This window comes from Equus przewalskii, chromosome 5 (genome assembly GCF_037783145.1).
Source record: "Equus przewalskii isolate Varuska chromosome 5, EquPr2, whole genome shotgun sequence".
Lineage (NCBI taxonomy): Eukaryota > Metazoa > Chordata > Mammalia > Perissodactyla > Equidae > Equus > Equus przewalskii.
In genome coordinates this window covers 54,546,595-54,563,075 of record NC_091835.1, presented here as the reverse complement: position 1 = coordinate 54,563,075, position 16,481 = coordinate 54,546,595, and the positions used below count along the sequence as shown (strand labels likewise).

The following is a 16,481-nucleotide window of genomic DNA, read 5'->3' as shown; positions in this document are numbered from 1 at the left end:
AGGCAGAACTTTTCTTAAAAAAAAAATCCTATTTTAACTGACTAAAAGAAATGTGACTGAATGCCTAATATTCAAATAATCATGTCTTGTATTGTCATTAACTTCATGACTTGTTATAACCTTATTTTCCTTCCTGACTCTCTCCTTTAGCCAAAAGCAAACACAGATACCAGGGTTGACTTCTTTATAGTACTATAACATTTTCTTCCCAATCACACAGCAATACCTCCCTTAAAATGTGTATGACAGTTACCTAATTTTCCCTAATGGACTATACAGCTCCCATGAGGACAGAGTCCATCTTTTAACCCTGTCTTTATATGCCCCTATATAAGCCAATACACTGCTTTGCCAGTAGTATCCAACAACTGGAAAAATGGCTGCCTGACTTGTCTTTTGTACTGAACACTGAACGCACTCAAAAATCAAATGATCTGGGGCCGGCCCAGTGGCATAGTGGTTGGGTTAGTGCACTCCATGTTGGCAGCCCAGGGTTTGCTGGTGCAGATCCTGGGTGCAGACCTACACACTGCTCATCAAGCCATACTGTAGTGGCATCCCACACAGAAGAACTAGAAGGACTTACGAGTAGGATATACAACTATGTACTGGGGCTTTGGGGAGAAAAAAAAAAAAGGAAGATTGGCAACAGATGTTAGCTCAGGGCCAATCTTCCTTACCAAAAAGAAAGAAAAAAATTATATGATCTAAACATACCTAAGGACTTAAAAAAGAAATGAGCCGATAAATCTTAGGCTCTCTTATTCCAAACGTTCTCATATTTTTCCTTCTATTAGAAGCCTATATAAGTGATGCAGAGAACTGTGAAGAAATCTATTTAGAAAAATAAAACAGCATGAAACAGAGTAATAACTGATAAAGGCAAAACATCACATCATCAAAAAGCAAAATATACTGAGCGAATACTTGAGCAAGAAGAGCTGACAGACATCACTAGGACCGAGCCAGACTAATCTCCTGAACTGGACATATGATACTGAAGTTAAAAGCAAAATCAGAACATGCCATCACACTGGAGATCAATTAAGAATACTGCACAGTCAATGAGACTGTCAGATAGTGGAATTAATAATTTTAAGAATTTTCTCCCATAAGCAATTGAAAATTTCCAAGAATTTTTACTTATTGAGAACAAAATATATATTAGGCACTGTTCTATGAGTATAGAATAGGACAACCATTTTCTCTGCCTTCAGGAAGTCTACTTGCTAAAATGACATTTAACAAAGAAGAAGTAAACAAATCATTATCAATTTGGATGAATGATACAGAAAACAAGAGTCTGACAGAGGAAAAAAATAAAGAACTGGGTGGTAAAAGAAGGCTCATCTGATGGGCTGATATTTAAGCGGCAACCCAAAGGGCAAGAAGGAGGTGACAGTAAGAAGGCAAGTTCATCTGTGAATATGTCTGGCTTGCAGAAAGAGAGGAGCAGATTGCTTAAGTCTGGGATCCCCTCCTACTCTATGATGAACTTTCAGTGATTACAGAAACATCTACTCATACGTACTAGTTCCCTATGGCTGCCATAACAAATTACCAAAAATTTGGTGGCTGAAAACAAGAGAAATTTATTCTCTCCTAACTCTGGAGGCCAGGAGTCTGAAATCAGTATCACCAGCTGAAACTAAGGAGTTGGCAAGGCCATCTTCCTCTGTTGGCTCTAGTAGAGAACCTACACCTTGACTCTTCCAGCGTCTGGTAGCTGCCAATATTCCTTGACTTGTAGCTACACCACTCTAATCATCAAGGCCAGCATCTTCAAATCTCTCTCTGCTCCTTCTTCACATCACCTTCGCCCCTGTATGTCTGTGAAATGTTGCTCTGCTTCTCTTTTCTAGAACAGTTGTGACAGCATTAAGGTCCTATGTAGATAATCTAGGAAAATCTCCTCATTGCAAGACCCTTCACTTAATAACGCCTGCAAAAAGTTTTCTCCAAATAAGGTCACATTTACAGGTTCCAGGGGTTAGGACCTGTTATCTTTGGGGGACACTATTCTGCCTACCACAGTGTAATAAAAATATATACATTAACATAACTGGGTAGGAGAGACTAACATAACTATTAGTGAGAGAGATGTTCAGATTACATGAAAATCAAAGAAAATAATTCAATCACTTATAATAGATAATACCACAGTTGCATATACTTCTACCTACTTCTTTTCTATGAAAGAAATCTCTAAATACGACACCTACTAAATTCAAATGAAAGAGACCAAAGGGGGATAAATGTTCAGCTTTGTAAAAGAGATAGAGCTGTGAACAATTTTTTATTTAAAATTTATTATCATTATAGTTTATGCAAAAGGAAAACATATTAAGTACTGAAAAATACTTAACTGTACAAATACTAAATATATTACACACCTATTTATACATGAAAGCATCTTATTTCAACAAACTTTGGGGAAGAAACATTCTATAATGAAAGTAAGTCCTAATCTGTTTCCATAAATCAGATTTTCACATGTTATGTGGTCCTAAATTGTAGCTCACCTGTATTTTACAGCTTTTAAAGATACCCAAGCTACTAAGAAAGGCTCTCATATTTCACCAGCTGGCTAATTTTAAGGCAACAGTGACTACACATCACTTTATACACCTGAGCTATGGTTTAATGTAGTCTATAAACTTTCATATTTAGGGTTTTGGGTAGAGTTGTCTCAGGTTTTCACTTCCTATGAAGAAATGATACTTCAACATAAAAATAACAGATATTAAAATAATTTTTTGGAAGAAAATAATTCAAGCCAAGAAACATTTAAGAGAGAAAAAGCATGTTATAATACAACAGTGACATTAAACTTATAAATGTAATTTTATACTGCTATTCAGAATATCTATATTATATATAAAACATAAAACCAAACAGAAATACTCTTCCACAGAAAACTGCCTCTTCCTTCTAATACATAATATTTATATAAAATAAGGGGGTAAAGTTAATGACTACAAAAAATTATTAATTTAAATCTATGAATTATATAACAAAATAAAAGTACATACAAAATTTAATGAGTAATTTCCACTAACAATATTTTACAAGTCACTGGAAATAACTAGTCTTTGCCTAAAGAGAAGAATCACTTAAAATTCTAGGGGAATTAACATCTGAAAGTAATTCTTCTGGGTACCATCAGGAAAACAGGTGCCAGTACCAAACAATCACAAGGAAAGAAAGAGTATTTCCATTCTTGCTTAATTCAAAAAATAATTAAACATCATTATTAACTGCATTAATTTAATACAGATTAAATAAGAATATGTAGATCAAATTTATTTGATCTACATATTCTCAGTACCTAATAAAACATAACACACATTCAAATGTTGGCTGATCTTAATAAACAGCAAAGCATAGCAAAACCTAGTGAAATAAATTATTTCTAATAACCATTTCAGAAATTCTTCACTGTTTCTTCATTGGTCATCAAAAAAGATCTCAGTAAGTGTGTCACTGAAAACAATGTTACTCAGAAGATCTGACTGCCCTTTATTATTATGGATGCTAAAAGACACTGCATTTAAAATCAACGGTAAATTTTACCAACTTATATACAAAAATAACACTACATCCAGCTTAAGTAACAAAGAAGAAAAAAGTTATTTATAAATGTCAAATTCATTTTAAAATGCTGCCTTCTTCTAAAACATGAAACTCAGACCTAGTCCACTTAAAACCAATTCACACTGTTGTCCACCACGTATGTAATTAGGATACCAAATGTGATTTGCAGCCTACCAAAAGATTAAAACTCAAATTCATCTATATACATTATCAAGCTTTGTTCTCCTCCCTTTTTTTAAAATGCTATGAGGTAGTGTAACTCAAACCTAATGGTGGGACAGGAGCTGAACTGATAAATAAGAATTTTACAATAGCCATTATTATAATGAAGTTGCCGCTAGCATTCTACCTTCAACCGTTTTACTCTCCAGATGTTTCATATTCATTTATAACTCAAATCAGTTAAATACAGACCCATGCGTTCTTCCACAGATTTCAATGTTGATATCCACCAGAAATATTCTCAAGCTTTTTAAAATAAAAATGTTATTAATTATATATACCACTTAAACCTGTGGCAGATTAAAAATAACCACAAATTCTTTGGTATGCCTCCTATCAAGAAGCAGAGTTTGGGCCAGCTGGCGGCCTAGTGGTTAAGTTCGGTGTACTCCCCTTTGGCGGCCTGGGTTCCGTCCTCAGGCACAGACCTACACCACTCATCTGTCAGTGGCCATGCTATGGCGGCTCACGCACAAAAAAAAGAGGGAGATTGGCAGCAGCAGCAGAGTTTATGTCTCCTCCTCTTGAATGGACGGGCTCTGGGATTGCTTTGACCAGTAGTACGTGGCAGAAATGACAATGTACCATTTTCTGGCCCTAGGCCTTATTAAACTGACAGCTTCCATTTCCTGTCTTTTGAAACACTTGCTTTGGAGGAAGCCACCCTCCATAGAAGAAATTTGACTATCCTGAGACCACTATGCTGTAAGGTAACCCAAAATAGCCATATGGAGAGCCTCCATGAGGGGAAAAATACCTACTAAATCTCCCACTCTTGCAGTTATTGTAGCCTCCATGCATGATATGTGAATGAAGAGGCCTTCAGATGTCTCCAGCCCTAAGCCACAACCTGACTATAACAGTAAAAGACCACCAAAACCATTCCCATATTCCAGACCTACAAAATTCTAAGCAAAATAAAATAGTTGTTTAAGCCACAAAGTTTTGGGGTTGTTTGCTGTATAGTAACAGATAACTGAAACAAAAACTATAATTTAATTTTATGGCATGAATAAACTATAACAAAAGGAAAGAAAGCAAACTGCTAATTTGTAGCTGTAAGGTAATGAAATTTTTTAAAACTTTTAAATTATCAATTTACTATTTACAGTAGAAGTTCTTCTAATTGTCTTCCATTAACCAATTCCTGAGTTAATTATGAGATAAACCAACGTTCCCCATTACTTTTGATCTCACAGTGTGAAGGACAGTGTTGAAGTTACTAAGACACAACCCGGCACTTAGTGGTCCCATCAGCTGAATTGTACACTATCAAGAATGAGTCATTTTTTTCCTAAATATTCTCAGTTTTATTGTTAATATAATTATGTAATTTGATTAAATATTTTTAAAAATCTATAAGAACTGGAAGTAGTTGTTTCTATGAAGAAGTTGAATATTTATAAAAATTTGATAAAGGCTAGTTACTTTAAAAAAAATACCATCAAGAGGCAAGACTATAAAAATTTAGTACAATAACCACTGGGACTATTTTCAACTGTCTCACTACTTAAAAGGAAATTGAAACTAGAAATTGAAGATAACGGTTTAAGGTGTGATTTAAAGAAAGTCCATGATGAATTCCAATCAGGAAACCTATGTCTATAGAAAAGATGTGGGCGCAATATCAAAAGATTGGACCATAAATTTATGTTTTAAGGTACATACATATCATTTTTATGACTACCCACTCTAGCCTAAAAATTTTCTATAAACTTAACAATTACCAGGCCCAAGTGAGTTGGATAAAGGAGCTTGCACTATAAGCTCTTTTAAAAAATCTTTTTTAAATTAAGAAATAAGGATGAAGTTTCAGTTTTGCAAGATGAAAAGAGTTCTGTGGATGGATGGTGGTGACGGCAGCATAATGTGATTGCAGTTAATGCCAGACTGCACACTTTAAAATGGTAAAGATGGTCAATTTTATGTGTCAAAAGGACTGAAGTGAACAGACTTCATAAAAATCAAAAAAATCAAAAACATTACATTGGGCAAATTAAGCAAGCCACCAAGAGTACATATTGTATGATTCCATGTATATGAAGTTCAAGAACAGGTATAACTAATCTATGTAATAGAAATCAGAAGAGTGGATCAGAGGACAGAGTAGAGTGGTGCAGAGGGACATTGACTGCAAGGGGAATTAAAGAACTTTCTGGGGAAACGGAAATGTTTTATATCTTGATTGGAGTATAGTTACACAGTTATATATCTGTCAGAATTTCAACAAACTACACCCCTCTGATCTCTACATTTCACAACATATGCAAATTACATATTAATTTTTAAAAACAGAGGGGGGAATGAGGAGAGAAAAAAAGATTGAAGAAATTAGACTAGAAGTTAATTCATGAGAGTCATCCCCTGAAACACATGGTATTTTTTAATCACCAGAATTATTACACAGAACAGCTTATTGAAGGGTAAATTGCTAGCTGATAACAGAACGACACTCTACAATTTCTGAGTAGCCATTCACAAGTTTTAAAGGTGAATAAAATATCACCATTCTTGATTACTTCACAAACAAGATAACTAGAAAGACTATAAGACTTAGCTTCCCTCTGCTCAGCCCTGTTTTTCCATCTGCCTAATTCCTCCCCTCTAATTCAAGTCAACCAAATTTAATTCAACAAACCCATTATACTTACTCCATGCAAGTAATTATGTGAGGAGCTAAGTGTAACAGAATACAAAGATGAATATATAGTAACCTCTATCCTCAAGGCATTTACAATGTAGTAGATAGTATATCACAAGCATATAATAGCTACAAGAAAAGACTTCCCATACCTGTACTATTCAAAGTGAAACCCTGTGCAATTCAGACCAATGTTTTGAGAAAATTTTTAACAACTTTTTTAAAGTAAAGCAAAAGAGCAGTAAGTGACTCATGCTCTAGGCTTATCCCCCCATTCTTCTCCTTTTATTACCAGTGCAGGAAAATTCCATAAATATCTTGTGTTTCCAAAAAATTTGAGAATACAAATACAAAGGGTCTCCTGCAGTTTTATAAATAAAAAGTAGAAAATTCATGGTTACAATTCTATGAGTGGGTGAGTAAAAGGCTCCACCATATTTCTAATAAAGGATATTCAGTTTGATTCAAACCATTGACCATCAATATTCCTGGCAATGTAGTGAAAATCACAGATTTTTTACTTTTCTGGAGTGAATTATTCTGCTTTAAAAACTGGAACTACAAAATCAGAATTATGAAGTGACAGAAAACATCACAATCTGAATTCTACTTACACAAAACCACATGGTTTTCAATGCCAAGTTCCTAATTTACAACTGGGAAAATCACCATTGAAGATAGCTGGGCCTGGATCAGATTGACTTAACATAAAACCAGATGTAGACCTCAAATTACATGTGACATCTCCAGCCACTCATACAAATAAGAATAATGCAAGCTGAAAGACAATAAATTCACCTAGACCCTTCTAAATTAGGCCACCCTAATAGTTCTACAATGTTCCTTTCCTAAAATTCTAATTCAAATAAATTAGAAGAAAAGAAGGAAGAAAAGATACATATCTTCATTTAACTACAATTAAAAATCTAAAATTACTCATTTCAATTCTAGGAAAAGTCCTTTAAATAAATCAAGATATTCTAGATCTTCAAATACACCTGTCATTTTAAAAATATAAAGAAAAAGCCCAGGGCCGCAGTGGCGCAGCAGTTAAGTTCACGGGCTCTGCTTTGGTGGCCCAGGGTTCACCAGTTTGGTTCCTGGGCGTGGGCCTACATCCCGCTTATCAAGCCATGCTGTGGCAGGTGTCCCACATATAAAGTGGAGGAAGATGGGCATGGATGTTAGCTCAGGGCCAATCTTTCTCAGCAAAAAGAGGAGGATTGGCAGCAAATGTTAGCTCAGGGCTAATCTTCCTCAAAAAAAAGAAAGAAAGAAGAAAAGAAAGAACTCTTCTAAACTTTTAGGATATCAAGTCTTGGCATGTCATTTCAGAACTCTTCCCCAAACTGTCACAAGTGAACAGGAATAAGCTGTATGAAGCATGTACAAATATATTTCTTTAGTTGTTTGCTTAATTAGCTGATTTCCTACCATAAGTTAACAAAGCCAAATGTAAGTCAACAGGAGTCTGTCTGCAACTATAAAATCACTTTACGCTATTTGGCTTCAGAAATTTGTACCCTATGGAAAGTCCATTTAAAATTTTACCTGGCATGTACATGCTAAAATATTTTGTTTGCCATTTGAGGCCACACCAGGTTCCAACCCACAGAAACAGGATTTCCAGTTTATTTCTCACAATCCACATGTACAAAACCCAAAATTACAACATAGGAAAGTGTTGTTAAAATTCTATAATAATAGTAAGGCGAAGTATTTCTCTGCAGAGCTCTATTTCTTGAAAATTTTTTAAAACTTCTAGTATCCATAATAAACATTTCAAGATCTAAATCAAGTACTCAAACACACAAGGCTCACCTTGGAACTCTAATTAAGAGTTCTTTCTAGGTTATGAATCAAACATAACCTAGCTCAAACTCCATAAACTGAATAAATTATGGCGTGATTTCTTAAAAAGAATATGATATCAAATACTACAATTACTGCCACTGTTTATTAACAATAAACCTCATATTCAACTCTTTATAGAAATTAGCCTCATGCTTCTTTATAGGCACCTATTCCATGTGACTTCATTGCTATACAGAATTCAAACCATGCAGCCTGTCTACCATATTGGATCAAAGATACTATCAAACACCACAAGCAGGGGCCGGCCCAATGGCATAGCAGTTAAGTTTGCGTGCTCTGCTTTGGCGGCCCAGGGTTCACCAGTTCAGATCCTGGGCGTGGACCTACACACCACTTATCAAGCCATGCTGTGGCAGGCATCCCATATATAAAGTGGAGGAAGATGGGCATGGATGTTAGCTCAGGGCCAAATCTTCCCAGCGAAAAGAGGAGGATTGGCAGCAGATGCTGGCTGAGGGCTAATCATCCTCCAAAAAAAAAAACCATAAGGAAAAATATCACTCAAAGAACACTAGATTCAGAATACTTGGAAGATGAAACAATATGGGTTAACAAAGTTTTCTCAGTCACACAGAGACATTTGGAAACTCCTTTTGTTTTCAACTTAAAGAAATGCTTTCTAAAATACTGCCCAATTTCCCTGCCTGAGGAGATAAAAGTACAGAGAATCCCCAGATTACATATACCCTTTACATGTGAATTGCTGTTCAGTGAATGAAATGGATACATTCATAGGATTCACTGAATCTTCCACCTTCTCTTTCCACCTTTCACCTGCACCACTACCATGCAATGTTAAAGTAAACATGTTGTTAAAGATTCATTTCAGAGAAGAAAGAGATACTGAAAAACTACAAATGTTTAGCCTTGATAAAAAGCCAACAAAGCTATGAAACAATAGGTATCTTCAAATGTGTGAAGACAGAACTCTTACGTAACAAAATGAAAAGCTCTTGACCCATAAGACCTATAAGTGGCATCTCTTAATTTTGTCAACCTAACACCCTTCCCACCAAGTTTTTTCTAGCCATAAGGGTAGGTAATTAACTCAAGCTGAGCTAAATAGAATAACACAAACCTCAGCCATAATAATTAGTCCTAAGGATAGGAAACTGACGCCAGCTGGATGAATCAATCATTCCTCGGGATGTTTCTAACCAGAGATAGAAGGAGAAAGCCCCTCCTCCTTCTGATCGCAAAACTCTCATCTACTAAGTTCTGAACCCCGCTGCTTTCTCTCACTTCTTTAGTATGGAAGTTCATCCCACTTTAGAAATTCTGCCCTGGAATACTCTTCCTCCCGAGATCTGCAGGGCTGGCTATTTATTGTGATTCAAATCTCAGCTTTAATGCTCCCCTGGACAAAGGTTTTCTTAAGCGGCCACTTAATCACTGTCACATCACCTTATTTTAATTCTCTGCATAGTACTTATCACTTTAATATACTTCTTTTTAATACTCACTGCTACATCTCCAACACCTAGAATAGTGCCTGGCACAGACTATACACTCTGTTCATAATTTGTTGAATAAATAAACAAAAATTGTGAAGAAATGAGCCCAAAGCCAGCAGCCATTGGTCCTAGCCCCAAAGAGAAGCCAGTCTGAAAGAGTGAAGCCATCAGGAAAGAGAAAAAAGAAAAAGCAAAGCAGAACCCTTGGAGGCATCTGAGTCTTTTCAGTCATCCCAAAGACCAGCTCAAACCCTGCCCATACTACAGTTTGATTACATATGTCAGAGGTCTTAAAAATGGTATGCACATACCACCCTGAGAGGGAGAGGGGTCATGTAAGATGATCCATCAGAACCTGAGAAGAAATACTACTTCTAAAATAAAATACATGTATTTTGTATTATCTTTTGCAAAGTACTATATTAATGTCTATTTTATAATGTACATATTATTATATGTATACACAATGTACAGATAAATAAACCCACACTGGATGTATACCTGATACCTGATAGAAGTAAACAATCGAAAAAGTCTGGAGAATATCAATGTTAATGAACAAATTTCTTTTTCTTTAGCTTGTTTCAGGTTTCTTATGTACTTAATACATATTTGGCGCTCAAATACTTGTAAAAAGCTTAATGCACAAACTAATTCTTTATGGCTCCAGAGAACAGACAAATGAAAGCTAAACGTTGAGAGATTTCAAATCTCCATAAAAATAACCTTTCAAAATTTAGACCATCCAAAAGTAACACTCTCTCTCCAACTATAAATTTCCCACTACTGGACGGGTTCAAGTAGCACCCTCACGACCATTAGGCAAGGAAACTGCAACATGATTTCTCCACTTGCGAGGTAGTCTATGTAACAGACATTAACTCAGTGATACTCAGTCCTAGCGATGTAATGATAAATTAAGTTTAGTCCTTGTCCCCTTGGAGGTCACAATTTCACAGAAAGACAGACTTGCAAATATACATAGTAAACATAATACATCTATACACACAGTACAGTGACAACAGAGAAAGGTGGTGATTAACTCTGGGAACATTTAAGTTAAACATTGATGGATAAGTAAAAGCCAGTTTTCCTGTTAGGCAGGAAAGAAAGATAAGTGCATTCTTGACAAAGAAACGTGAGAGGGGCCAGACCAGTGGCACAGCAGTTAAGTGCGCATGTTCTGCTTCTCAGTGGCCTGGGGTTCACCGGTTCAGATCCCAGGTGCGGACATGGCACCACTTGGAAAAAGCCATGCTGTGGCAGGCGTCCCACATATAAAGTAGAGGAAGATGGGCATGGATGTTAGCTCAGGGTCAGTATTCCTCAGCAAAAAGAAGAGGATTGGCAGTAGCTAGCTCAGAGCTAATCTTCCTCAAAAAAAAAAAAAAGAAAGAAAGAAAGAAACGCGAGAACGGAGAGGTATCTAAAGCACACAGTATGCAAACCCAAAATACAATGAATAATGTGGAACTGTTGGATGATAAGGTATCCCTGTTGGGAGAATATCCACAAATGAAGCTGCTAGATAGGTGGCTAGGAGCCAAATTACGAAGGGTCATGCTAAGGAGTTTGGAAAGCGCCACAGAATAACAAATATAACTATCCTTTACAGTGTACTATTTTGTATCAGACACAGACTTAAACTCTTCAGACACTCTATCACTTTTAATCCTCAGAAGATCCCTGTCATTATCGACACTTTTTAACAATGGCTCATAGCCATTTTTCTAAAATAGGTGTCACTTATTCAAAATACTCCCTATCTCATATCCCTTCTCAGAATTCTTTGATGAGTTCTGTCTCTGACACTAATTTAACTGTGATTTTAGACAAATTACTTGGTCTCTCTCTAGCCTAAGTTTCCTTAACTAAGTTTCCTTAACTTAGGCTAGAGAGAGACCAAGTAATTTGTCTAAAATCGTGTGGCAGTAGAATAGTCTAGTTTTCGGAAATGCCAACAGACAAATATAATCAAAATGAGAGCTAGTGAGAAAGTGAGAATAACAGAAAGGAAAACTCAAAGATTTCACTGGTTTCTAGCTTAAGAAAGCAGGTGGAAAAGCAAGTTTGAGTAGAAGAAATGAGGCATAAAATGAAGGAGATGAGCTACAGAATGATTAGTTTGAACTTAGGGAATATAGACACATTTAGTTTGCGGTTTCAATAAAAGAAAGACCAAAGGGAAAAGGTCCAGTAGGAAGCTGACTAGAAAGAGCTCTTTCTAAAAGAGAGGTGGGAAGACTTGCTGGGATAAACATATTTAGAAATTAACACATACACAGCAATTAAAAAACTAGGCCAAGCAAAGTAGACAAATATCCATGAGTCCATACTCATATAAATGAAATAAATAAATAAAAATAGATACATTTTTCATGCAGAATTCCAAGGAATTTATATAGGTACTCTACCCTCGAGGAGGTGGAACTCCCCCCTCCTTAAAGTGGGCTACACAGTTGCCAAAACCTAACTCTTACTCAATCTTCTTTCACAGTGTAAAGTCTTAGGACAGTACACTTTCATTTGAAAGTAACAGAAAATTCCAAAAATAAACTGGCTTATACAGTAAGGACCATTATCTCACATAAAAAGGCCACAAGTAGAGCAGGCTCTAAGCACTGCAAATCAGAACTTCAGAAATTCTCTCTAAAATTCCCTGGGATCTGACCTCCTATGTGTAGCTTCATCCGTAGGCTAGAAGGGAGATGATTAAAATATTCCGATATTGTGATCTGCCCATCTTGGAACCTATCACTAGCAAAGAAAGGGAACTACCATGTTTCACCTACACTTACCAGAATCCATCCTGGAACTAGGAATGAGGACCCCTTTCTCTGAGTCACATGAAGCAGTAAACTGGTTCTGCTAGAAAGGTAGACACAAAAGGAGTAATGCTATAAAGGCAACCAGCAGTAGCCAGTACAGGAGGCTCTTATTTGCATGTTCTCCTAGCTTTGGGGAAGTTTTAAAAATTACTTTAACACAATGAATAGGCTTGAACAAAATAAGGGCAATTTTCTTCCTCAAATAACCAAGTTATAACCTCAGAGACAACCAGTACTGTTTTACAAGTTAAGAGGGAAAATATGGTATGAATTTGTAAGCTTTCTCTTAACACTCAAATTTATATCACAAAAATAAAACGTATTTGGGTATTTTAAAACCAGAACCTTATTATGTTTTACTCTTTAAACTGTTATTTTATTGGGGATAAGATAGTAAGAGTTCCCAAGGTAGTGGAAAGAGCAGTGGTCTTGAAGTCGGGACACTAGGCTCTACCTAACTCTTACACTAAGTTACAGAGTTATCACAGATGGTCACCTAACATATCTAAGTTTCAGTTTCCATCTCTGTTAAATTAGAAAGTTCGGAGAGGTGATCCTCAAAGTTTCTGTCTACTTAATTCCTAATTATAAATAATATTCACTTGCTAACTAGAAAATTTACGCAAACTATTTAAAGTTGTAATTCTGGGCTAGGCAAATCCTAATCCTAAAGGTGCCTTCGAAGACTACAAGCTGACGACATGAAGCTTTGCCTACAAAACTTCACTTTGACAAAAAAACTTCACTGTGGCCAGAAATGTAAATAGCATGATGTTACAACTTCTTATATAACTCAAGAATTTAATTCAATTTCTCTTTAAATCCAAATTCATTATTAGAAGGTTGTAGTGTACCTACAGAAGCAAAGCCTCACTCTTGGACAGGGGAACGGAAAATGACAGAAACTTAACCACTTTGAAATTCAATTAAAGACAAGATTTCTAACCACTAGGCCTAAATGAGGAGGAAGATGGAATCAAAGTCCAATGAGAAAGCTGGAATTCAAGTCATAATCAGAAATGGAAATTTCTATATAGAGTAAGAAAGTGACAGGAAAATACCCCCCCAAAAGTAAAACCAGTATATATGCCTAGAAGAAATTAAATCTAAATGTCTCATGAATTTCCCTTGAGGACTACTGATTTACACAAAACTGATAGAAATACTTTCCAAAAACAGGTTGATGACAGTGAGAAACAGGAGAGGAATCTATTACCCTGCCTTTTGGGAACCTCAAATTAATGGATTTTGGCAAACCAGACACAAATCATATGGGATGACTCCACATAAAACCCCATGACTTCAGCTAACTGCATTATGACCTGGAGTTGGTTCTTCTCAAAGTTATTAATAATGAAAAATACTTACACAGGATGCACATGATTGCCAGGAAAAAAAAAAAATGCATTTCTTTGAAACAGTTTTTAAAACAACAAACCACCCACAGAAACCACATGGGCACAAAATGAAACGATTCTGGTCACTGATTTGCGGAGCATTTAAGCACTCCCCAAGTGAAAGACTCAGCTTTAGGCTTCCTTTCTGGGACAAGCAGAATGTCCATGAAAATACCTGAGGAGCTCCCAAGAAAACAGTGCAAATATACCTCCTCTGGCCTGAGGTTCAAGAGAAATAATTTTCTCCAAGAAGAGCCTTACAGTTTTACGAGACTTCTTACTTGTTTCAAGAAGACATTTCTTTTCCTCAAAGTAAGAATCCAGATAAAGCTCAAAAGCTCTAAAAATAAAATAAAATAAATCTCGAAGTGCTTAACATTATAATATTAAAAACCTCCTGGAATTGTCAATTTAAATACCAAAACACCATACCATCAGTAGCAACATCATTAATACATGACTACTCATTTTATCAGATTTTATAATAATACCCCAGGGAAATGGTACACTAGAGAGGTAAGTTTCAAAAGAAAAAAAGAATATACAGGAAGGAATACTGCTCAGGAGACAGGCAAAAGGAGAAGCAGGAGATGGGTGGCACACAGTTGCAACGGAACACTAGAAGCTCGACTGGGTACACGAAATAGATAAAGAGGCCCAGAAAAAGGAACCAAACAAAACCAGAGTCAAACACAGTCTAGTACACAGCATGGCCTATGGTAAAATGCAAAGACTACATAAAGATTTCACTGGGGGCTGGTCCAGTGGCACAACAGTTAAGTTCATACGCTCTGCTTCGGCGGCCCGGGGTTCACTGGTTCAGATCCTGGGTGCAGACCTACGCACCACTTACCAAGCCATGCTGAGGCAGGTGTCCCACATATAAAGTAGAGGAAGATGGGCATGGATGTTAGCTCACGGCCAATCTTCCTCAGCAAAAAAATGAGGAGGACTGGTGGCACATGTTAGCTCGGGGCTGATCTTCCTCAAAAGAAAAGATTTCACTTATGTACAGAAACATCAGATAGGTACTAGATACATTAACAGAAAACAGAATGAGTGGGGAAAAAAAGATGGGTTTTTTTGCCATGGCCTATACTATATTGTCTCTACAAGACATAAAAAGAACACAATAAAAATCCAGCAGCATGCAGGAGCTACAAGATTATATATATCTGCACACATACTTTTCACCATACTTTGAATTTCCTGACACAATGCCATAAAAATCAGGGATTTTTTCCCCCTCTACTTTGGCTTTATGTAAGGTGCTGACTTTTCTCTTGGATAGGCTGACAAAGCTCAGCTTGTCAAAGCTTGCATAACCTTGAAGAATACATATAATTTCCAGAAGAAATAAAGAATGGAAAAACAGATGAGTTTCCAAAAGAAATAATTTTAAATTGTACATATCTATAGTTCTCATCCTTTAGAGATGATGTTACTGGTGGTACTTGTTACCACATACATGAATCCTAAAAAGACCAAAGTATTGGAGCCACCCAAGTGCAACTGTAGCTATCTTCTAAACTATCGTTTCAACACAATGGAAGGAATAATAACGGCAAGGATGGAAAGCCCTAGGACTGTCACTAGTCAGAAAGAATACAGATCTGAAGAAAGATCAGATTAGACTCATTTCAGAAAATGAACAGGGAAAACCCATAATCATACTAAGTATCTCTAATTAACAGCATAAAATTTGTATACCAAAATTCTTCACATTATGGTAAAATAACTGGGTGTTTTCCAAATAGCTGCTGAGTACAATGATCCATTATGGAAACAGAAATGAGAAATGTTTGGTTTCTCAAGGTTTACTAAGAGTAGGAAGCGATGTGTCCAAGATACAGGAAACTACCAAAAATTACAGTGCATATTCCTAGTGTGTAAATTTTAGCCAAAGATTTAACAACAAGAGGAGAGACTTTACATTTTATAAAGCAGATATTTTATAAAGTATACTTTATAAAGTATAAAGTAGAATAAGAGATAAAGAGTAAACAAAAAAACAAAACACACTTCCGAAATATCAAGAGTAGTTTACTTGCAAACATCTTCACTACCACCCACGCCTGGAGTACCCATTATCTTCTGCACTGTGGTTACTTCAAAGGAAAAATATGACAAAGGTTAGAAGGAAGTTTAAATTACATTATATAGATACCATTCTACTTCCAGTCAAAATGGAAACACAGGGACCAGATTTAACCTCCCAACTGAAACAACTAGAAAACTGAACACAATATTGAAACAACGGTTTTCAGATATTGGACAACAGGCAGCACAGAATTATAATTCCTGAGAGAAAGGAAACAAACAAGGTAAGCATTATAACTGCCCAGTTTACAACCTGGAGTAGGTTTACAGGCCTGAGCTCATGGTGGGGGAACCTAACCAAAACTAGCCTCTCACTGAGTTGAGGGTACAAAGTTAAAAAGTTATGAGGCAGCTAGAATTTGCAGGGTCA

The 16,481-nt window shown here is 36.2% G+C and overlaps 1 protein-coding gene across 45 annotated transcripts in view; it reads right to left on the bottom strand.

Moving 5' to 3' along the window:
* The window catches only part of CCDC91 (coiled-coil domain containing 91), a 362,152-nt gene that overhangs the window by 286,201 nt on the left and 59,470 nt on the right, over positions 1–16,481 (bottom strand). For 4 of the 45 annotated variants that reach the window (XM_070620906.1, XM_070620923.1, XM_070620924.1 and 1 more), the window contains exon 1: positions 12,585–12,649. The exons of 38 other annotated variants lie outside the window; for them this stretch is intronic. Coding sequence is in view for 2 of the 7 variants with exons in the window: in XM_070620924.1 (XP_070477025.1) it covers positions 12,585–12,594 (10 nt within the window). In the remaining 5 variants the exon portion in view is untranslated. Of the gene's footprint in view, positions 1–8,278; positions 8,395–12,584; positions 12,650–16,481 lie in introns of those variants that run through there. 3 more of the 45 variants (XM_070620902.1, XM_070620921.1, XM_070620926.1) reach the window with 1 other exon arrangement.